At 42.7% G+C, this 25,420-nt stretch overlaps 1 protein-coding gene across 2 annotated transcripts in view; it reads right to left on the reverse strand.

The window, feature by feature from the left end:
• The window catches only part of ip6k1 (inositol hexakisphosphate kinase 1), a 123,005-nt gene that overhangs the window by 20,517 nt on the left and 77,068 nt on the right, over positions 1-25,420 (reverse strand). For both annotated transcript variants that reach the window (XM_052121705.1, XM_052121706.1), the window contains exon 2: positions 19,139-19,507. In XM_052121705.1, coding sequence (XP_051977665.1) covers positions 19,139-19,355 — 217 coding nt within the window. In that variant the 5' untranslated portion in view covers positions 19,356-19,507. The remainder of the gene's footprint in view (positions 1-19,138; positions 19,508-25,420) is intronic.

Below are 25,420 nucleotides of genomic sequence, written 5' to 3' on the forward strand. Positions count from 1 at the left end.
TGTGTTGGTTTGGGGAGCCATGTCATCGGCTGGTGTTGGTCCACTGTGCTTTATTAAGTCCAGAGTCAACGCAGCCGTCTACCGGGACATTTTAGAGCACTTCATGCTTCCTTCAGCAGACAAGCTTTATGGAGATGCTGACTTCATTTTCCAGCAGGACTTGGCACCTGCCCACACTGCCAAAAGTACCAAAACCTGGTTCAATGACCATGGTATTACTGTGCTTGATTGGCCAGCAAACTCGCCTGACCTGAACCCCATAGAGAATCTATGGGGCATTGCCAAGAGAAAGATGAGAGACATGAGACCAAACAATGCAGAAGAGCTGAAGGCCGCTATTGAAGCATCTTGGTCTTCCATAACACCTCAGCAGTGCCACAGGCTGATAGCATCCATGCCACGCCGCATTGAGGCAGTAATTAATGCAAAAGGGGCCCAAACCAAGTACTGAGTACATATGCATGATTATACTTTTCAGAGGGCCGACATTTCTGTATTTAAAATCCTTTTTTTATTGATTTCATGTAATATTCTAATTTTCTGAGATTCTGAATTTGGGGTTTTCATAAGCTGTAAGCCATAATCATCAAAATTATATCAAATAAAGGCTTGAAATATCTTACTTTGCTTGTAATGAGTCTATATAATATATTAGTTTCACCTTTTAAGTTGAATTACTGAAATTAATGAACTTTTGCACGATATTCTAATTTTTCGAGTTTCACCTGTATATATATATATATATATTTATATATATTCTATGTATGTGTTTGCGCGCGCGTGTGTGTGTGTATATATATATATATATGTGTGCATGTGTGTGTGTGTGTGTGTGTATATATATATATATATATATATATATATATATATATATATATATATATATATATATATTTAATGCGTTGTGCAGGTTTATGTGAATGTATCATAACATTAGGATGTTAATAATTATGACCATAGACACTCGAGAAAAATATATACAGTAAATACTGTAAATGTATTATTTATACCTTATGGGAGCAGTCCCCATCCCTCCAAAATTAAACACACAAAAAATGTATTCAATTCAAATATATATATATATATATATATATATACATCTGACTAATTAATGTCATTTTATTAATAGATTGGTGTGCCAAGAGTGACATTAGTCTTCATGTAGACTGAGTTAAGCAAGAGTCTTGTGACAAATTATAATAGGACATTATGGCCATAAAAAATCATAGTACTTGGATACTTAAGTACATTTGAAGGCAAATACTTTTATACTTTTACTCAAGTGAATGTTTAAAGGCAGCACTTCTACTTTTACTTGAGTAATATTTTACCTTGAGTATCTTTACTTTAATTCAAGTACATGGTATGTGTACTTCGTCCACCACTGGTTGAGTGAGCTCAGACCCGCAAGGGGGGGGGCACGGCCTGGGTGTGATAAGCCAGTGAAATGGCGTTGACAACCCAGTGGGCGAGCCTCTGTTTGGAGACAGCATTCCCTTTCTGCTGTCCCCCGAAGCAGACAAAGAGCTGCTCAGAACGTCTAGAGCTCTGCGTGCGGTCCAGATAGATACGCAAAGCACGTACCGGACACAGCAACGAAAGGGCTGGGTCTGCCTCCTCCCGGGGCAGCGCTTGCAGGTTCACTACCTGATCTCTGAAGGGTGTGGTAGGAACCTTGGGCACGTAGCCCGGTCGTGGTCTTAGGATCACGTAAGTGTCTGCTGGACTGAACTTCAGGCAAGTGTCGCTGACAGAGAACGCTTGCAGGTCCCCGACCCTCTTGATGGAGGCGAGTGCGATCAGCAGGGCCGTTTTGAGAGAAAGGGCCCTGAGTCCAGCTGAGTCTAGCGGCTCGAAGGGGGGTCTCTGGATGCCATGTGGTGGGGGCGTACTCCGCCTTGGCGATTTATGTAGGCCACCACTGAGGTGCTGTCTGACCTGACTAGGGCATGTTTGTCTCGAATTAACGGGAGAAACTTCCTCAGGGGAAAGAAAACAAGTCAAGTCAAGTCAAGTGGTTTTTATTGTCGTTTCAACCATATACAGTTAGTACAGTACACAGCAAAACGAGACAACGTTCCTCCAGGACCATGGTGCTACATAAAAACAACAAAGGACCAACATAGGACCACATGAGACTACACAACGAAATAAAATACCTATATAAACTACCTATATATACCTATATAAAGTGCACGTGCAAACATGTGCAAAAAGTACAGGACAGTACAACAAATTACTGACAATGAACAGGACAATAGACAGTGCAGCGCCGACCAGTACTCAGTAGTGCAAAAAGATGACAGTTTCTAAAAATGTAAACATAACATACTATGAGATAATGTTCTATGCACATAGCAGTTATTGAGGTAGCAGACAGTGACAGTGACAGTGACAGTTATTAAAGTGCAACTCAGGACACGTGTGTGTGTCAAACCAGTCTCTGAGTATTGAGAAGTCTGATGGCTTGGGGGAAGAAGCTGTTACACAGTCTGGCCGTGAGGGCCCGAATGCTTCGGTACCTCTTGCCAGACGGGAGGAGGGTAAAGAGTTTGTGTGAGGGGTGTGTGGGGTCAGTCCACAATGCTGGTTGCTTCTATGGATACAGTGTTTTTGTAAATGTCTTTGATGGAGGGAAGAGAGACCCCAATGATCTTCTCAGCTGTCCTCACTATCCTCTGCAGGGCTTTGCGGTCCGAAACGGTGCAAGTCCCAAACCAGGCAGTGATGCAGCTGCTCAGGATGCTCTCAATAGTCCCTCTATAGAATGTAGTGAGGATAGGGGTTGGGAGATGTGCTTTTCTTAGCCTTCGAAGAAAGTAGAGACGCTGCTGGGCTTTCTTGGTGATAGAGCTGGTGTTGAGGGACCAGGTGAGGTTCTCCGCCAGGTGAACACCAAGAAATTTGGTGCTCTTGACGATCTCCACAGAGGAGCCGTCGATGTTCAGCGGAGTGTGTTCACCTTGTGCTCTCCTAAAGTCAACAACCATCTCTTTTGTTTTGTCGACATTCAGGGACAGGTTGTTGGCTCTACACCAGTTCAGTCAGCCGCTGCACCTCCTCTCTGTATGCTGACTCGTTGTTCTTGCTGATGAGACCCACCACGGTCGTGTCATCGGCGAACTTGATGATGTGATTCGAGCTGTGCATTGCTGCACAGTCGTGAGTCAGCAGAGTGAACAGCAGTGGACTGAGCACACAGCCCTGGGGGCCCCAGTGCTCAGTGTGGTGGTGGTGGAGATGCTGTTCCCGATCCGGACTGACTGAGGTCTCCCAGTCAGGAAGTCCAGGATCCAGTTGCAGAGGGAGGTGTCCAGGCCCAGCAGGTTCAGCTTTCCAATCAGGTGCTGGGGAATGATTGTGTTGAATGCTGAGCTGAAATCTATGAACAGCATTCGAACGTATGAGTCCTTATTGTCTAGGTGGGTGAGGGCCAGATGGAGGGTTGTGGTGATGGCATCGTCCGTTGAGCGGTTTGAGCGATATGCAAACTGCAGTGGGTCTAGTGAGGGGGCAGCTGGGTCTTAATCTGCCTCATGACGAGCCTCTCGAAGCACTTCATGATGATGGGTGTAAGTGCGACGGGACGGTAGTCGTTGAGGCAGGACACTGAAGACATCTTTGGCATGGGGATGATGGTGGTGGCCTTGAAGCACATTGGAACAACGGCGCTGCTCAGAGAGATGTTGAAGATGTCGGTAAGAACATCTGCTAGCTGGTCTGCACATCCTCTGAGCACTCTGCCAGGAATGTTGTCTGGTCCAGCAGCCTTCCGTGGGTTGACTCTACGTAGAGTTTTCCTCACATCTGCCGTGGTAAGACAGAGCACCTGGTCGTTGGGAGGAGGGGTGGACTTCCTCGCCATCACGTCGTTCTGCACTTCAAACCGGCGTAGAAGTCGTTCAGCGCATCTGGAAGGGAGGCATCTTTGTCACAGGCAACTGATGTTGTCCTGTAGTTGGTGATGGCCTGGATGCCCTGCCACATGCGCCGCATGTCACCGCTGTCCTGGAAGTGACTGTGGATTCTCTGGGCGTGTCGGCGCTTTGCCTCTCTGATTGCCCGTGACAGTTTGGCCCTAGCTGTTCTTAGGGCTGCCTTATCGCCTGCTCTGAAGGCGGAGTCTCGGGACCTCAGCAGCGTGCGCACCTCCGCAGTCATCCACGGCTTCTGGTTGGAGCGTGTGGTGATGGTCTTGGAGAAAGTGACATCATCAATGCACTTGCTGATGTAGCTGGTCACTGATGCTGTGTATTCCTCCAAGTTGGTAGAATCGCCATATGTTGCAGCCTCCCTGAACATGTGCCAGTCAGTACACTCAAAACAGTCCTGAAGAGCAGAGATGGCTCCTGCTGGCCAGGTTTTCACCTGCTTCTGAAGCCAACAGCCAACAACTCTAGGCAGTTGATGTGCCAGCACAACGGGGCCCCGTTCCAAAGGCCCGCGGCTACGTGCCCGTTGCACACGACGCCCAAACCCGATCTGGAGGCGTCGGTCGTGACCAGGACGCGTTGGGACACCTGCTGCAAGGGTACTCCTGCCCATAGAAAGCAGAGGTCTGTCCAGGGTTTGAAGGTTTGGCGGCAGGCGGTGGTGATTCTCACACGGTGCGTGCCGTGGCGCCATGCTCATCTCGGGACTGGAGTCTGAGGCCAGTGCTGAGGTGGTCTCATATGCATCAACCCCAGTGCCGCGGCAGCCGCGGAGGATGCCATATGCCCCAGGAGCCTCTGGAAACGTTAAAGGGACCACGGTGCCTGGCTTGAAGGAAGCGAGGCATTTCAGCACCGACTGTGCACGCTCGTTGGAGAGACGTGCTGACATTGAGACTGAGTGTAACTCCATGCTGAGAAAAGATATGCTCTGAACCGGGGCGAGCTTACTCTTTTCCCAGATGACCTGAAGTTCCAAACGGCTGAGGTGCCTAAGCACCTGGTCTCTGTGCGTGCAAAGTAACTCTCGCGAGGGGGCCAGGATGAGCCAATCATCGAGGTAATTGAGTATGCGTATGCCGGCTTCTCGGAGCGGGGCAAGGGCTGCCTCTGCGACTTTCGTGAAGACGTGAGGGGACAGAGACAGGCCGAAGGGGAGGACTTTCGTACTGATACGCCTGACCGTCGAACGCGAACCGTAGAAAGGGTCAGTGTCGTGGCAGGATCGAGACGTGAAAGTATGCGTCCTTCAGGTCTACCGCTGCGAGCCAATCTAGATGCCGGACGCAAGACAGAATTTTCTTTCTGGGTGAGCATCTTGAACGGGAGTTTGGACAGAGCCCGGTTGAAAACTCGCAGGTCCAATATCGGTCGTAAGCTGCTGCCTTACTTGGGTACAACGAAGTAAGGGCTGTAGAAACCCTTCTTCGTTTCGGTTGGAGGGACAGGCTCTATATCTATTGCTTTTTTAGTAAAAGAGAGGCGATTTCCTCACGCAGGGACTTGGCGTGTTCGCCGTTCGTATACTGTGGAAAAATTGACGCCCACGAAGGGGGCGGAAGCCTGGCAAACTGAATTGCGTAACAGAGTCGAATGGTCCGGTGCAGCCAGCGTGACAGGTTGGGCAGTGAATGCCACGCCTCTAAACTCCGTGCTAGGGGCACCAAGGGGACGAGTATTTTGGACGTACCCGGTGGGGCTTCGCAGCGGGGCGGAACAGGTAATACGGCGTCCCGAGACTCTGGTGCTGAGAACAGACTCGAAGCACTTAGCATTCAGGAAGCCGGGACCGTTGAGATCTGGAAGCAAAGTGCCGTGAGAACGGCATTTGCGGGCCAGGTGACCCAGAGACAAAAGGAAATAGCTCTATTATTGAGAATGTAATGAATTGAACAAAAGATTCTCCTCCCGGCCCACCGGGAAACAGAGCGGTCTTACCAGCTCCGGAGCTACCGTCTCGGTCTCTGGGTCAGTCATCTCAGGAGCGCCTGGGAGCCTTCCGGGTCCTCGAGGGGGTCCATGAGACGAGAGGCGTCCAACTTCTGCGGGGAGCTTGACGCTGGGGCTGAGAGCTGGGCCCACTCTCTTTTGTTAGTTGAAGCGGAGCACCACTTTCTTTCTTTCTTGAAAGCCACAGGAGGACGCCCTCGGCGAGCAGACAGGGCATGGCCCCTGGCGGCAGGGCAAGATGTAAAAAATAGCCTCCGTCTGTTTCTTCACCACTGATGGGACTGCTGGCGGAGTCATCAAGTGTTGTCGCCGAATGGACGGAGCTGGGAGATGGGAGCGTTTTGAGAAAGCGTGCTTTGTCTGCCTCCTGTACTGCGACCAGTTCCTGTCCAAGCAATTTCCTCTTTCTCTGGGTCACCTGGCCAGCAAATGCCGTTCTCACGGCACACCGGTGCCACACCTCAACAGTCCCGGCACATCAGACGCGGACCTCCCACCTCCAGACCCACGACTGTTTCCCCCCGGCTGATTCTGACATGTCTAGAGGACGCCTCCATGGGACCTCCTCCTCAGTCACTAACCCGCCCCCTGCCAGGTGTGCGGAGAAAGGTAAGTGCTTCGAGTCTTCCCTCAGTACCAGAGCCTCGGGACACGCTTTTTCCTCCTGACGCCGTATTTCCTGCTCCGCCCAATTCCCGTATTACCTTCACTTCCCAATCCATCACGCTGGCTGGCCAGCTGTGTGTCAGCGCGTCTGTCCCGAGGGGAGCCTCTCTCGGGAGGTGAATAGGTCTACCTGTGCCTTGTCGAACCATTCCCAAATCAGCTGAACTCAGTTGAACTCAAATCAGTTGAACTCAAGGCCCTCTCCCTGAAGATGGCCCTCCTGATCGTGCTTGCCTCCATCAAGAGGGTCGGGTACCTGCAAGCGTTCTCTGTCAGAGACACTTGCCTGGAGTTCAGTCCGGCAGACACTCACGTCACCTAAGACCGCGACCGGGCTACGTGCCCAAGGTTCCTACGACTTCCTTCAGAGACCAGGTAGTGAACCTGCAAGCGCTGCCCCGGGAGGAGGCAGAAACAGCCCCTTTGTTGCTGTGTCTGGTACATGCTTTGCGTATCTATTTGGACCGCAGACAGACCTTTAGACGTTCTGAGCATCTCTTTGTCTGCTTTGGTGGACAGCGGAAAGGGAACGCTCTCTCCAAACAGAGGCTTTCCCACTAGGTGGTTGATGCCATAGCATTGGCCTATCACACCCTGGCCGTGCCTGCCCCCTTGCTCTCGCACTCGATGAGAAGTGTGGCATCCTCGTGGGCACTAGGGATGGGCATTTTTGTCGATTTCTTATTTCGATCGTTGATAGGTCTCAAAAACGAGTACTCGAGGGGCAGGGCGTGAGCCGGGGGGGGGAGGACGTGTCCATCATGGAGATAATGAAAATATGATAAGATTGTTATGAAAATGTTAAATAAAATAACATGAAAACATGTCTATGAAAACATGAACATATGACTATAAAAAATAACACTGCTTATGCTGCATCAATGTTATCGAAAAAGAAACATCTGAAATAGAATAGCTGCATTAGGTGAAGCTGAAGAATAAATGAACTCCAGTACACTGAAGCAGGTTCTATGACGCATCCTATGAGATTAATCAGATATCCTAGATACACAACATAAACGTAACATTACAACTTGTATCTGCACAAAAGGATGCAAATGCAGTTACGTGCTATAGTCAGAGAGTGTAACTCCCATTGTGGATGCGCTCTTCTAACAGCGCGCTGAAACACGGGCAAGCAAAAAGAATTCACAACATTCTATTGTGTTCTCGTAATGTTATATATATTTCTGATTACATTACAGTAAGCATACACTCTTAGTGATTACCAGCTCTGGAGCATCTACTTTATCAAGTGATTGCTGACATCGCCTATATATTGGCTAAAATTATGAAATTTTAGTCGGAGTAAAACTGACTTAAATTATTGAACAACACATGATGATTATTGATGAATTATGAATAGAATTTAAAGGATATTTTCATCACGAGATAAAAACTGTGACAAAAAGGTGTTGATTTTCATCGTCTCTCCGAATATAGGCCATTTCTGTAATACTAAACCTTAATTCTGCTAATTTAGGCTACTTTATTCAACTATAATTTTTTAATTAAGTGTTGTCTTCAATATTACTTTAGCAGCGTATTTCAACTGTGCTTTTGAAACAACAACAAAAACGAACAGCTTAGTTTTTATTTTCAAAGCTACAGAAAAAAGGTTTAACAAGTTTAAATTGTATTTGTAAATAAAACAGACAGGATGATTTATAAAACTCAAAACAAAAACATCCTGTATATTTACCATGACTGATGAAACTTAAGCATAGGCTACATCCTACATATTTTTGTTCAAAAAGAGGAGTCGGTCTACCTGCACAGGTGAGAGGCGTGTGCGGGGTCTATTCACAATTAGCCCGGCTCCGCTGGAACAGATGTCGCAGGAACAGCGAAGTACAATGCTTATCTTGTAAACCGATTCTCATTTACCTTCCACCACAGAAAATGATCCTGGTTTACGGCGATTCATGGCTCACTGAAGTAACTTTAGATTTCGTTGTCACGCAAACAAAAATCACTCGTGCCGTAATCCTCACCAAAAAGTGTGTCGAGCGCCGTAATTGCTGCTCGATCAGGCAGAGAGTCACTTTGTATGGGTGTGACAGAATTTGTAACATTGTTGTAAAGCTGTTTCAGATGCTCCTTTACTCTCTCTCTCTCTCTCTCTCTCTCTCTCTCAAAGCTCTGTCTCAAGAAACTTCAGATGTTTGTGTGTTGGATCCAATGTTGCGACAGTAATGGATAAGTTTGTGTTCAGGTTCTTTCTGCTGTTGTTATTTGTGGCTCTGGCTACATTGCATTTCTGTCTGACGGTAAAAGATGCGATGCTCGTCTGAGTTGCCTCGCTGGTATCGCAAGACATTTTATGTACAAATACTAGATGATAACGTATTGTACTTGTGGTACATTTGTGTAACCGTTTGGCGCTGCACATCTTGCATTGAATTGTATTTGCATCTATTTTGTCGAATTGAAGCCAGACATCACTATGCAACTTTGAAGCCATGTTTCTCTCTGTTCTTTGGTCTGGACTTTGGACCGCACGCTCTGGCAACGCTAACCAATCAGAGCTCAAGGTGCCGCCCAAAATTCTGCTATAACCAATCAGAAAAAATGAAAAATCTGTCTTTTTTTAAACTCACGATCATTGTTTTTATGATCGATCGTCGCTGTCACGTTCGAGTACTCGAGTACAATTGCCCATCCCTAGTGGGCACTGGCCAAAGGCACCTCCTTAGCAGACATATGCAGAGCAGCGGGTTGGAAACACCCAATACCTTTACGAGATTTTACAATCTCAGGGTTGAGTCAGTTTCATCCCGTGTTTTCTCAGGTCCGAGCCGGTAGAACTCGGTAACGTGGTAACAACTGACCGGGTGTACCGCTTGCACCTAGCGCCCTTTCCCTCCACTGAATTAATATTGTGCGCTCTTATCCCAGGAGATCCCACTAACTCTGCTCCCTGGATGACTCCTCCCTAACCCCCTGGTCTGCGATTTTAGCGGAGGAATTCCCCGACCAGACCCACTACGAGTACTCAAATTACTCTGTACTGGAATAGGTGCTCCACAGGTCGGGCCCCCGTGTGGACTTGTCCCCCTGTGTGTATTTTCCGCGGTACAGTCCCCTTTACAAGTCTACCAGTTTACCAGTTCCCCCCGGTCGCCGTGTTTGTAGCAACTGCTCCCTCCCAATGAGGTAGGATCTACCACCGCGCCATTCTCCAAATGTGACCTAAAATCCCATGTGATGTATTCCACCACTCTTTTCCTCCCCCAGCCTGGGCAGGTGTGGTCTCCGCAGGGTCTTTCCCCCATGAAAGAATAGGAATTGGGAAAGAACGCCTTCCACGATGCGTGTGATAGCGTTAAGATGGCTCCAGCCGCTTTAACTCTATGCGAGAAACATAGAGAGAGAAAAGGCGCGGCTAGCGCAGCTTGCTCCCATGCTTAGCACGTCGCCTTGTTCCCCCCATATCGGAGTGTAGGGAACCAGAAGGTTATGACGATCTTATGGGGAGTTGGGTAAGGGTACGTAGAGTCTGACACAGCCTGTCATTTTGGCACGCAACTGCCTGCCCGCACCTGTGTCAGCAGCGCACGTACACGGTTAAAATTGGACCCCCGATGTCGATTTCCGACACAACGTCGAAGTGAGCGACAGACAGGGAACATCTAGGTTACTGTTGTAACCTCCGTTCCCTGATGGAGGGAACGAGACGTTGTGTCCTCCTGGCCACGTTGCTGAACCGAGCCACTGTTACGGCCGAACCTCATTGTCGGCTCCTGAATGAACAGATGCATTTCCCTCCCTTTACACCCATATGTCCGGGGGCGGGACATGCAAATTATGTCTGCCAATTTCTCATTGGCCTTTTCTCAAGTTCAGATATGCGCAAGGCTCTCAAGAGAGACCCCTAGTGTCGCTTCTTCGACACAACGTCTCGTTCCCTCCATCAGGGAATGGAGGTTACAACAGAAACCTAGACGTTTTCCTGAGAAAGACATTTTAGAAGCAAGTTTGTTTTCAGCGCAAAGTCTAAATTCTGAAAATATAGTGGAAAATCTAATTATGTCCCTGACAATCAGAGATGTGGCTGTTTAATGAAACTAAAATGTATGAGATTTCTAGAGGTCATGGTTTATTTTTCAAATGTAATTATTTTTTGTGTGTTATTGTGTATTACTGTTTATATTTACATTAGCATTTACGATCAAATTTGTATTGGTATTTTGCCACCTGTTTCAGTAGAGTAATTATTTTAAGTCACTGCAAAAGAGGCCGGTGGAAGAAGTTGGAGAGGTTAAAATGTTTGGATCTGGGTAGGTGGTTATATATGATTATTTTGACCACAGTATTATTTTAAGTAATTTTTCATTTATTTTCAAATGTAATTTGAATTTAGAAATATTTTTGTTTTAAGTTTTTTGTGTATCCATAAATAAATTACATTTTTAAAGCAAAATCAACTGATCCCTCCATTCATAGTCGATACAATCACTGTTAATCCTAGCCATGATTGTGAGTCAGTAGATCAATTGGATTAATAATACTTACATTCTCTAGAATTTAATTGAGCCTACATCCAAGTCCAGACAAGAATCACATTTTCTATGCACATTAAAGGAGCGTGTCACTAAAAATATGCACAAAAGAACGCGAGTAAATATATTCTTCTAATTCATTGCATACAGACTATTTACACTACCCAATTCTTTCGAATATACTGTCTTTGTTTATATCGCTGGTGCTTGACAGGGAACGGACTATACAGTATATAAGGATGCTGATAGTGTAAAAATTAGAAATGAAACTCAGAATTAAATTGCACTTGACCCAGCCCATTAGCACTTTGCGCATGCTTCTTTGCCAACCCCAGTTTTGCCTAGATCTTTTGCATGCTTGTGCGAAAATACCAAAATTAATGGCCATGTCCACCATGCCCACTGACTGCATATGATGTATCGCATAGTGCTGCACTTAGAACTTAGAACTCTTACATTAGGGCTCATGATCTCCCTTTACTTTAAACAACCATAATAATGTTACAGATGTTACAGTTAGAGGTGCTTCAAATCAAACTCAAGTCAAGTCAATTTTATTTGTATAGCGCCTTTCACAACACACATCGTTTCAAAGCAGCTTTACAGAAGATCAGGCATTAACAGACGATAAAAATGTAATGTCTATAATGTCGATGAATCATCATTGTGTAATTAGATAAAATATGATTGTTAATCGTGTTTAAAAATAAGTAATTAAATAATAATTGTATTAATAACCCCAGTGAGCAAGCTGAAAGTGACAGTGGCAAGGAACACAAAACTCCATAAGATGTTGATTAATGGAGAAAAATAACCTTGGGAGAAACCAGACTCACTGTTGGGGCCAGTTCCCCTCTGACTAACATCATGAATATAATGTAAAGTCATGGTTTAAAATTATTAAACTAAGTAAGTGTTAAGGGACAGTGTTTAAACGTCGATTTTGTTTGAACTGTAAGACTGATGTCTTTGAAGTCCATCCTGGATTAACTGCAGAAGTTCACATAGATGCAGTTGTCCTTGTTAATTGGCTGATCAAGGCTTTTGTTGGCAATTGATTCCATTTCAAGATCGTAGTCCATCAATAGGCCGAGGTGATGCAGGCAGAGATTAGGGATGTGAAACGCAGTTTAACCTGGCCGGTAATTTCGGCGAGGGTCGGTGTGGTCCATCCTAAATCCAAGGTTCAGACAATGGCATATGAAGTATCCCATGTAACTGTATGAATATTATATGAATATCAATGAGAGACTCAAACATCCACTGCTCGTTCTTTTACCTTGATGATTCCAATGGATCACTAACCACTGCTTTTATCTGTGACATATTTCCAGCTTTCTTTAACCAAATTTGGGAAGAAATAAATCTTGTGATTTGAATTGTAATATAATAAACATCATCTAATATTGCTGCGCTGCTCAGCTTGCTCACGCTTGACTGAAGTCGAGAATGAAAACTATTTTTTAAAACTCAGCCTTTTTGCAGATTAGTAATCGTGCATGGCCATATGGCGGATTCAATCTTATTTCAATTTATCATGCAGCCTTGGTGGATCTACCAATTTCTCACAGGTCAAAGTCTGCAGGTTTAACGCAATACAATTATAAGATAAACTTTTTATTAGTGAAATAAAATAATAATTGAAACTTTAAATTTGTTTCCAATAGTAGTATTGTTTTGTTTAGTAGGAACTAAGGACAAACTAAAAAAATCACCATTATAATTTGAATCTGAAAAGAGTTGTTGTTTGATATTTTAATCAAAATAAAAAAAAAAATTATGAAATTTTTTTTTTTTTGTTTTATTTAACATGTACTTTGAACATACTAAATAAATACCATAATTATTTGAATCAATCTATTGAAGAGTTGCTACAATACAGGATATTTTATTTTTTAATTATTAATTTACAAACATAGTAGTGTTTGTTTAGTATGTAGTTAAAGGGGAGGGCGGTTTTCTTCAATATCAAAATTAGGGGTCTCTGGATGGCAAAATGTTGTCCTGTTCAGTTAAACTAATCCACATAGACTTCAAAATGGCTTCCAAAAGTAAGAACATTTTTCATCTTACAACATCAGTTTACTTGTGCAATCTGTTGGGAAAATGAGGAAAACATTTTATCTTTTGATTCACTAACAAATGAAAGCTTTTATTTGCTTGCCAGCAACACATAATTAACTGAGGTTGAAGGTTAGCTGAAGAGGTGATATGGTTTTGTGGCCTCTCAAACTCATACGTCATGTAAGCTGTGGCCATATCCACCTATTTATAACACATTTATAACACATGATTGATCGTCCAATTCTGTTGTCATTTAAAAACAATGCTGAGTGATTCATAGGGACAGGCCTATTTCTAAACACGACTGCAAGAAAATGTACAGCCTCCACTGCTACTCTAGCGAGACCTGAAATAGTCTGTGGTAGTTACAGATGTCCGGTATTCACTCCAATCACAATGCACTGGAGAATCGATGGAGAATTGAGAATGATATTCATGACTTTCGGTTCCATTAACAGTTCTTAAACGTTAAATTTTCTCTGAGTCGATTCTTTTAAATCTACAGCACATAACACACAGTAGTGTCCAGTGCAGTTTGATACCTGAAGAAATTTCTCGAATAAGATGATTCTATTAAATTACAGCACGAAACACAAAGCATGTCCAGTGTAATCCTGTTCCCCAACAAATGACTAATGTCCATTTCTTACCAATCTATCCCGCAAAACACAAAGCGTGACCAGAGTTGTCCAATTCCCCAAGGAATGACTCTTATGAGCCAGTTCTTTTGAATCTACTGGCTTTTTCAATGCTGAAGAAAATTTTAGTGGTTCTTTCCAGTGCAAACTCGCCACCACTATGCTAGGGTATGGTTCATGGTTGCCAGGATGTCACTGTGCAATTGCTAAGGTGTTCTACAGTGTTTAGCAAGTTTACAAAGCACCAATGACTCTTTCTGGCCAGAGTGAAGCAATACAATCTAGAGTGCTACCATTAAAAATACCTAATTTGTTGACACTGGAAACGCCCAATTCAGTTGTCCGACAGCCCTTTCCTTTGTTTGTCACCCTTCCGAGTTACTGTATATAAGAGTTGCTGTAAGACTCTTAAACAAAGAAGTGATGCAGTATGTTTGTTTGTGGAAATATTATGTCAGTTACATCATTGTTTGACTCTAACTGTTTGACTCTCTTTGAGTTTTCATTCATCTCTAGATCTCTGATTTTCCTCAGACATGACACTGGACATCATAACATCCCTCCTCTTGCTCCTGACGACTCTGTTTACTGCAGCTGCTACAGCACAATCTGCTTCAACAAATGACATTCAGAATGCGGAAGAGTTTTATTCCCCACAGTAATGAACATCTCTCTTCTACTGCGGCCCTTGATTCTCATGACAGTTCACATTCTGTCTCAATAAGGTTTTGTACATCAAAAACAGATCTTGCCATCTGACAGCAAAAACACATACACAGAGTAACTAAGAATGTCTTAGTAACTAAGACGTGTCAGGTATCAGAGTTGTACAGCTGTACAGACTGTACACGCATTAGAATGTCAAATCAGGAACTGAGAAGACAATTACTTTTTTTTATCCCTTTTTCTCACCAATTTGGAATGACCAATTCCCACAACTTAGTAGGTCCTCGTGGTGGTGCGGTTACTCACCTCAAACCGGGTGGCGGAGGACAAGTCTCAGTTGTCTCCGCTTCTGAGACAGTCAATCTGTGCATCTTTTCACATGGCTCATTGTGCATGACACCATGGAAACTCAAAGCATGTGGAGACTCATGCTACTCTCCGAAATCCATTCACAACTTACCACGCGCCCCATTGAGAGCGAGAACCACTAATCGCGACCACGAGGAGGTGACCCCATGTGACTTTACCCTCCCTAGCAACCAGGACATTTTGTTTGCTTAGGAGACCTGGCTGGAGTCACTCAGCACATCCTGGATTTGAATTTGCGACTCCAGTGGTGGTAGTCAGCGTCCATACTCGCTGAGCTACGCAGGCCCGAGAAGATCCAGTGTTAACGTCACTTGTGTGTTCACAGAAATCACTGTACTTCTCAGCTAAGGAGCTCTAAAATACTTGGACATTTTCAACAGAGACATTTTCAACAGAGCGTCGCACTGTGGCTGTAGAGTTCCGACCATCTGCAGAGGCAGAATTTCTGATCTTATTTGAACTTCGGATACATTGAAATATTTGTGCGTGAAGTGAGAAACACTGAAGGTTTTTGTCCTAAACTTTAATCTAAACACCTGCTACTTCAACAGATGAAGTCCAAATTATCATTCACGCAAATATATGTATATATATATATATATATATATATATATATATATATATATATATATATATATACATATATCAAAACAAAAGGCTTTTAAAATTAAATGTGTACATGTCATTTATTCCTATACTTGCCTTCATCAGAATGCATTTTCATATAACCTTTAGGGTTAACTGTCTGTCGAGTTTGGGGTGACGCTGAAAGCTGTTCAACCACCACTGTAATGGTCTTACTCTGATGAGACCCAAAAGGAACCACATATAATGCTGCTGTAATCAATCCCAGCAGCCTCTGAAACTGATGCAACCACATGTGCTTAACCGAAATTACTGCCCCAAAGTGGTCCTTTCACCACTCTTTGAGGAGTCAAAGATGCTATCATTGGCAACACATTCAGATGGAGCCCGACAAACACTGTTTGTTGTTGTGGTTCCAAATTGCTCTTTTTCAAGTAATCCTGAAACCAAGGGACTGTATATGCTTGACCACTATCTCAGTGTTCTTGCCAACTTTGTGTAGCGCAAACACCACTCTGGTGAAGACTCATAGGGACAGGGAAGTCCAAATGGAAGGACCCTGAACTGGAAGACCTGACCTTGAAAGGCAAAGCGGAGGAATGGTTGGTGTTCCTGACAAATGGGCACACGGAAGTACGCATCTTTAAGATCTATAGAGGTGAACCATTTGCCTGGTTCGATAGCCTGCAGAATCTGTGCCGTGGTCAGCATTTTGAAAGGCAATACCTTTATGAAAGTGTTTAGTCAACTTAGCTCTAAGATGGGTCAAAGCCCACTATCTTTGTTCAGCACCAGGAAGTAGTTGGAATAGAACCCAGTAAACTGTTCTTTGGGACTTACTTGTATAATTGCCTGCTTTTGTAGTAAGGCTGTAATCTTGTTGGCAATAAGGATATTGGATTGGATCCCTGGTGGTTATATGGATCCCAGAGAAAGGGGGAGGATGCCAAAACTGAATCTTGTATCCTCTTTTGATGGTTTCAAGTACCCAAGTATCTCAAGTATTTGTTTTCCAGCTGTCCAGGTATTGCTGGGAACAGGCCTCGGCAACCTCCCCGAAACTGCCATGCGGGGCCTGAACCTGTGGGAGTATGTTTCTTCAGAGGCGCCACCTTAACCTAAGCTCGGGACTGACCACCTTGTGGATACTGTTGTGACTCTCTGACACTTCGATTCCTGGCAGATATCTGAAAGCTACTGCTCTGCTTTCTGTCATATTCCCATGATTCAGAAGGGGAGAAGCAGGGAGGCTGAGGGGGTTGGTCTCCTCTATAGCCTTATAGTGTGACCAAACGCTCGCTGCACCAACTATTTCCTGTGCCGTGCCTATTCAGCTGTGTCCGGTACAGACTGGGAATCAGGATGAAAGATTCGCCCTGGCACCACTGGCATATGTGTAAGTTCTTTGTGGATAGTCTCAGGTAAAGATGTCTGGGATAACCAGATCTGCCTGTGTGCCAAAAACGCTGAGGACATAGCAGCTACGATATCTCTGGAATGATGAGAATGAGTGAAGAATGCAGCTTCAATTAGGCCCAATGATGTCATGGTCTTCTGACTTTTTCCTCAATTTTCCTCAAAGAGGCTAAAACTACTGCCAGTGCTTTGCCAGACCGGGATGCACATGTGGCTGCATTGTATGATTGGTGCACCAGGCACTCTGCTACTACATCTCTCAGGGACACATGGAACCCACAGCGCATAATGAGCACATTAGAATTGCAGCATGTGCGGAGCGCAGCATTAGTGCAGTACGAGCATATCATATAAACATGTCCAAGCCTGAACCTTTATTTCCGGCACCAAAGCGGTTGCAGTCCGCTATCTGGGATTACTTTGGGTATGTAAAAGACCCACGAGGCACCATCAATGTTGATGGTTACCCACTCTGTAAAGTTTGCCGCAAGAAAATATTGGCTAAAACGGGTTACAGTTCAAACTTTAAGCACCACCTCCATGAGCACATCACACAGAATTTGCATAGATGAATGTAAGTGGAAATAGAGTATAAAGGATAATAAATGATATCCCGTTTCATAAAAACACCAAATTCAATGTAGTTTTACATAATTTGTAATGATTAGGAAGGTTAAAGTTATGTTTATGTCACACTCACAAATGCAGCAAATGGATTTAAACACTTTTCAACTTTATGATGTAATGTAACTGTTTTTTAATTTGCCTAATTGCAGTGGAACTAAGGAACTAACTTAGGAAACTAAGGAAAGCTCACCTGTCCCCCCATATCCTGCTGAACTTTTACCGCTGCTCTATTGAATGTATCCTAACAAACTGCATCACAGTGTGGTATGGCAACTGCACTGTCTCAGACCAGAAGGCGTTCCAGCGGGTGGTGAAAACTGCCCGATACATCACTGGTGTTCAGCTACCCTCCATCAAAAACATTCACAACAAACGCTGCCTAAGGAGGGTGAGAAGCATTATCAAAGACACCTCTCACCCCAACTAAGGTCTGTTTACTCCTCTCCCATCTGGGAGACGTTATAGGAGTCTTCGCTGTCGCACCAGCAGACTCAGGAACAGTTTCTTTCCCTCAGCTGTCAGCCTACTGAACTCTAAACTCTACATCCCTCTCGGACTACATATTTATTTATTTTTTGCACATTCCCTTGCACATTTCTTTCCACATAACTTCTACCTCTTGCACTGTTATGGTCACCGGCCATATAAATATATATTTATACTTGCATATGTACAATGCACCTTCAGTTTTATACTTCTTTATTTGCACCTTGTACTGTATTCATAGACATTTGCATTGAGCTGGTCTCTGCTTCTCCACCTCATAACTTTGCACTCAAAAAAAAAACATTGAATATACTCACATATTTATATATACATATTGCATTTAATCTCATTGGCTCTGTATATATATATATATATATATATATATATATATATATATATATATATATACACACACATATATATATATATATTATATATATATATATATATATATATATACATACATATACAGAGCCAATGAAATTAAATGCAATATGTATATACAAAATATATATAGTTCAGCAGGAGACGCAGATATAAACACGGAGACAGCATGCAATAGCGAAAGCCACCAGGCAGGGCAAGTTGATGGAATAACTGTCCACACCCCTCGTACAACTAACTGGAGGGGAGCCCGCTGAATATATTTTGTACTGGGAGAAAGAATTTCGAACTGCAGCCCTGCCTACACAAGCCTAATTATTTAGGGTTTCCTTAAACTGACTAGTTGAACAGACAATAAACTGACTAGTTTTGCACATTCCTAAGAACAACTAAGGCAGATTTGACAAAGTTTACGAAATTCATGGCATGAAATCTTTGAATGATTTTCATGTAAACTAAATATCAGTGAGCAAAATTGCTATTGTGTTTGTCTATTAAGGTGGCATCATTGATTTAAAATATGCCCACCCGTAAATGTCCCATAAAAGAGCAAATGGTTTTTGGTTATTTTACCGGCCAGATGGTGTTTTCCTGTCTAAGTGGCCGGTTCTTGGTCAGAATTGGCTGCAATAGTCAAAAGAAACATATGAAAATAAAAAATCTGTTTCAGCAAGACTATGGTAATGCCTTGATTGTTACCTTCCTGCTGTGAAAACGCATTTGCTGCTATATGGGTGGCAGTTAGGGTAATATATGGAAACGACTCAAGACTACTTCAACCAGGAAAGAGATGGAATTATCATGTGTGAAGCCATGAGCCTACTTGGGTAAATTTCGTATTGACATCTCTTACCTTTGTACTCTGGGGTGAACTCCTTCATCTCGGGTGGGAGGGACTCATAAAATCGCTGCTCTCGGGTGATGAGTGGCTTGCAGACAGTGTGGTCGTCATAACGCATCATGCTTGTGTGGCCGCCGACCTGATGAACGAAGGGCTCCAGAGGAACACCACCGCGAATGCCCTGCCCGGCGCTGTGTTTGCCCACCTCCATAGTGTGCGGGACACACATGGCGTTAGAGGACCGCGTGGAGCTGGGGGCATGGGCTCGGGCACGCAGGCCTGGCGAGCGGGGGGTGCAAGGTGGCGGCTGAGAGCGCACGCTGCCGCTGGGTGGAGGAGGAGCCAGCCCGCTGAGGAGGAACGGATCCGTGACACTACCTCCTACAAGAGATTGAAAAGAATACATTTAGGTTGTAATAAAATCAACTCAAACAAAAGTATTTCAACTTACACTGTTTAGATGTCAAAATATCTGAAAAATACCAACAACTCAGAACCAAATTTAGCTTTACAGAAAATAACTGAAAATGAAGCTGTAATGATTGTAATGTCTTAAAGACGTAATTGTGCGGTTTGATGAAAAATATAGATTATATTTGATAAAAATAGATTACGCCTTAAAATATTGTTTGTCTTTAGAACCCCAGTAAGCAAGCCAAAGGCGACTGTAACAAGGAACACAAAACTCCATAAGATGTAGTTAATGAAGAAAAATAACCTTGGGAGAAACCAGGATCAGCCAGCTCCCCTTCAGATAAACAGCATGAAAATAGTGCCAATATTAGTTTTCTAGGGTGCTTCTCATTTCTTAAATTGTGCATCCTCGTTTCCTCATTCCTCAGTCCTCAAGCCCTTGACCTGGAAACTGATCAAAGTCCACCATCATACAGGACGTATTGATTCTCTAAATGCACCCCGAGGAGGCGAGGATCGAGGAAGGTGGAAGCATGGTGTATCCTTTTTTTTTTTTTTTTTCACTTTTTTTTTTTTTATTTCCAAAATTATATGACAAAATACAGTAGATACAAATGTTTCATATATACTGTTCAAAATGATTACAAATCATCATAAGATATGAAGAGCATTAAAGATAACATTCATATCAATGAAATTAAAGAACATTCAATCACACATTAGAAAAAAAATCTTTATTTTATAATTAAAATAAAGAAGAGGAATTTAATTTTTTGAGGATATCCATCGTTCTGGTTGCTTTGCGGTTTGAGAGTCCTTTCAGTGTTTCAAAATAAATCTTCATATCAGCTTTAAAATGGTAGATGTTAGGTATCCTTTCAGACCATTTACATTTATGTATGTAAAACTTACCAAGTAATAAGATCAAATTTAACATAAAATCGTGACTCTTGTCTATATCTTTTTTTTCATAATAAAAAAAAAAAAAACTCTTTTCTCTATACTAATCTTAATTCCACTCAACATATTAAATAAATATTCCACATCAATCCAAAAAATACTTCACATACATACATTCAAAGAAAAGATGTAATACAGTTTCAGTATCCTTTTTACAGAATGTACAGGATTCAGAAAGGTCATTTTTATATCTTTTTATGAACTCATTTGTTGGATAAATTTTATGTATAATTTTAAAGTATATTTCGTACACTTTGTTATTAATACAATATTTATTAGTATAGGTCCAAGTCAGTCTCCAATTGATATTAAGCACGGTGTATCCTATGCGGAAGACTTTTTGTTGAAACACCTGACGCACGCATAAATTCTCCTCTCCCTTCACATCTGACACAAGTTTTAATTCATGTTTCACATTTGCAGTTTAAATAAACCATAATTGTCACATCCTTCAATGGTGCATCTTGAATTATTCGATTTATTAAATCAAGATTCAACAACATAACGGCAAGCACTCCAAAGTAACGCAGCTGCACAGAGACACTGCTTTGAAGTGACGCGTGAGCAGGACATTCCATTTTACAAATCCGCCTTGTTTCGATTCCTCCATCCTCATTGATCATTTTCTTACCTTACATCCTTTCCTTGTTTCCTAAGAGGGAGGAGCTAACAAGCTAGGAAAGGAAGTATGGAAAATAAGGAGTAAATGTTGATGGCCAATGTTTAAAAAAAAATATTTAGTTTGAACTGTAAGGTTAATGACTAAAAATCTTTAAAGTCCATCCTGTATTAACTGCGGAAGTGCACATAGATGCATTGTCCTTTGTTATTTGGCCGATGAAGCCATTAATTAAATATGCTTTAAGCGATTTTACCGTTCTGAAGATTTTACGTGACTGAGCCGTTGAATTAGCCACGCCCCATCTTTCCAAAACCCAACCTCCAAAGATAAATTTGAGACCAAAACCGAGAAAAAGAGCAGCATTGTTTGTTCCTGTGTCTTATTCAACAGTGGCACAATAGCACCCTCAACTGACAAACATTATGAATCACAGCCTCAATGATCCACTTCAAATACAACACTATGAGAAAGAGCAAAATGATTGACAGGCGAAAAGCGTCAATGTCTGCGGTGTTTGCGATTTTTGTTTGCTGTTTACAAAGTCTACAGCTTTCACAGAGACAGGTGAAATATCTCAGGACACTTATTTCATTAATATCTTTAAAGGAGTAGGATCATTTTTTGCATACTTTTCCATGAAGAAAATCGCTTACAGCACCATTAATTAATTGTTATATATTCCGTTTTAAGAGTGTACTCCTTCTTATGATCTAAAAGATGTAAATACATTCTTTTTTAGAATATTTATGTAATGTGCTGATACCTAATATTATATAATATACAGTATATGGTGTTTTATCTCAATGTACATTTAATACTGTATGTATATTACTGTGCCTGCTATATTATCCAGGCATTAAAAACAGCAGACAGGTTTCGGCAATTTGTTTTAAAAAATAAAAAAGAATCTTGTAAAATATCACATAAAAAGACACAACATGCAACACTTTACTAGGGGTGCAGGCAAACGAATTGCAGAACCTCACTGCTTTTTTATTGCAAGGATAAAATTACAAAGTATTACTGTAACGGTGCTCTTTTTCTCACCATGCACAAGAAACCCTGAATCCAATACAAATGTGCAATAGTTAAATAAAGACCATGAGGCTGTCTTCTTTTATGATATTTTTAATGTTATGCATAATATTTTATGCTATACCTGTTTTACTTAATGTACATTGTTTCATATGTATTTATGTCACTGTACCTTGTGTTATTTTATCTGGCATTAAAAAAGAGAAGCTGGGTTTGGGATTCCATTTGGAATATACTCATAGCAAAATGCATGCATAAAGACAGAAGGCACGGGCAGAAGACACTCGCACAAAAAACAGATTTTTTTATGACCCTAAACAAATCAAAAAACATGGAAAGAACATAATGAAACATTTATGCCAAATTAGGTACATAACTGCCTTAACTGTGTTAAATATATTAATCTCATGCATTGACAGCTGAATGATTAAAGATCTATGCACAATAATAAATGCTTGTAGAACAGCACTGCTAACAGTACAGGGGTGAGAACAGGCCTTAAATCTAAAGTTGACCAAAACTAAAGTTGACCAAAAAGAGACATATTTTAAGTATTTGAAAATATTTAAATATTTGAAGAATTATTTTTCATGTCATTCTACTCCTGTGTAAAATATTCCAAATTTCTAAAGCCTTAAAAGGAAATCATATATCTGTTTTATAGTACATGATTCCAAGTTGAATATGAATAAGGCTGAACAGATCTGAACTGATTTTTTGTTCCGCTTGTTCACATTCACAGAAGACACAATATCTGTGCTTACATTAATCTCCCGCCCAAACTCCAATGATTCCATTACTGATCACTTTCACTTAAGAGCGTCAGCGTTCTCCATTGGGTTTTAAATGGCCTTGTGCTATTACATATTTTAAAGTAGGCACAATTGCATGCGATTGCAATTAAAAAAAGCGACTTTTCACTGCTGCCACTGTAAGCACGGCTTTAATGATTTCAACATTTATCAGATGGACAGGATAAGTTTTCCGGACATTTGTCCATTAGGTAATTATTACAGAGGACATCTGTAATATTTACCATCAATTCACATGGAGTATGCGATGTATTTAAATATTGCAGAGATGCAAGTAAATGGTCTGCACTTATATAGCACCTTTTTAACCTTAGTGGTATTAAAAGCGCTTTACACTGCATCTCATTCACCCATTCACACACACACGCACACAATATATACTGTATCTGTGATTATAAGAAAACAATTATTGGAATATCTGTCTAAATACAACAGAACTGGTAACATTAACAAGCCTGTAATGTTGTATTGCACTCTTGAATTAAAAATATGGGCAATCCCTTCACATTATGAAGTACAATATTAAGGGGTTGCACACAAGATGGGGTATACAGTGAAAACTCACAAACCATCATTATCAACCCCTCTGTACTAGTGTTATGTGCATTGTAAATGTAATTACATGTAAATATTTTACTGCACAATAACTGAATATGCGGTTATCAAGCAAAAAAATAAAATAAAATAAAAGAATTACACACAAAAATACCATACATTAAGGTGAAAGCTGTGGGCATTGGATGATCCTTAATAATTTTGTATGAAAATATTGTGCCTCAGTCAATGCAAGAAAACTTCTCTAAGGTTAAAATAGACATACAATAAACCATTAAACTAAAAACACAAATGAGGATTCAATAATTAGGCCTGTTGCAATTATTACATTGTCTGAGGTTGAAATAAGATATATGGCCATATACGAACAAACATATATTTGAGCATTTATGTACAAATTTAATTTCCAGAAGTTTTTTTGGAAAAATATGTTACATAAATGAAAATGCCAATTTATTTTAAATATATGTTGCATTTACTGTATGTATAAATGTGACCTTTTAATATCAGTAAAAAACGTCTAGGTTACGGATGTAACCTCCGTTCCCTGATGGAGGGAACAAGACGTTGTGTCAGAGAAGAGACACTAGGGGTCTCTCTTGAGCGCCGAATATGCCTCTGATCCATTGAAAAAAGGCCAATGAGAAGTTGGCAGTCAGTATTTGCATACCCCGCCCCCGGACATACGGGTATAAAGGCGAGGCAAATACTAGAGTTCATTCAGGATTTTTCTGAGGAGCCGGAAATGGTTCTTGCCACTACAGCGGTTCGGATCAGCGACGTGGCCGGGAAGACACCATCAGGGAACGGAGGTTACATCCGTAACCTAGACGTTCCCCGTCTGTCGCTCTCTCCACGTTGTGTCGGAGAAGCGACACTAGGGGTCCAATTAAAATCCGCCATGTGCTGAGCCGTGTACGTGTTCTGCTGACACAGGTGCGGGCAGGTATTTGTTACGTGCCATACGACTAGCTGTGTCAGACTGCACGTACCCTTCCCCAATGCCCCAAAAAAGTCGTCGGAATCCTTCTGGTTACCCTAGGCAGGGGAACAAGGCGACGCTTGCCAACCTCTTTTCTGGGCCTCTTTTCTCTCTATGTTTCTCGCATAGAGCAATAGACAGCCGGGGCCCTTACACGCACTGAGGGAAGGGGGTCTTACCCAATTTCCCATTCTTCCAGGGGGGAAAAGACCCTGCGGAGACCAGCCCTGCCCAACTGGGGAGGTACAGTGGTGAATACATCACATGTGTTTTTAGGCGACACGTGGAAGTGGCGCGGTGGCAGATCCAGCCTCAGCGAGGGTGGAGTTGCTACACACAGCGACCGGGGGGCAGCCGAAACTTCCCCAAGGAAAACGCGGGTCTGCTCGTAAGGGGACCGTATCGTGGAAAATACACACAGGGGGAGTCCGCGTAGGAGTCCCTACTCTGTGGAGCACCTATTCCAGTACAGGGTAGATCTGAGTACCCGCAGTGGATTGGGTCGGCAAGTTCCTCTGCCGAACTGCGGACCCATGAGGGCTAGGGAGGAATCGACCAGGGATTCGCGTTGAGTGAAGTCTCCTGGGAAAAAAGACACACTGTTTTACCTCAAGCGAGGGAAAGGGCGTATATGCAAGCGACCTGGCCAGCCCTTCAGCGTGTTACCGAGTTCTACTGGCTCGGACCTGAGAAAACACGGGATGAAACTGACTCAACCCTGAGATTGTAATATCTCGCAAAGGTGTTGGGTGTCACCCAACCCGCTGCTCTACAAATGTCTGCCAGGGAGGTACCCTTGGCCAGTGCCCATGAGGACGCAACACTCCTTGTCGAGTGAGCTCGGACCCGCAAGGGGGGGGCACGGCCTGGGTGTGATAGGCCAACGAAATGGCATCTACAACCCAGTGGGAAAG

Source organism: Xyrauchen texanus, chromosome 48 (assembly GCF_025860055.1).
Source record: "Xyrauchen texanus isolate HMW12.3.18 chromosome 48, RBS_HiC_50CHRs, whole genome shotgun sequence".
NCBI lineage: Eukaryota > Metazoa > Chordata > Actinopteri > Cypriniformes > Catostomidae > Xyrauchen > Xyrauchen texanus.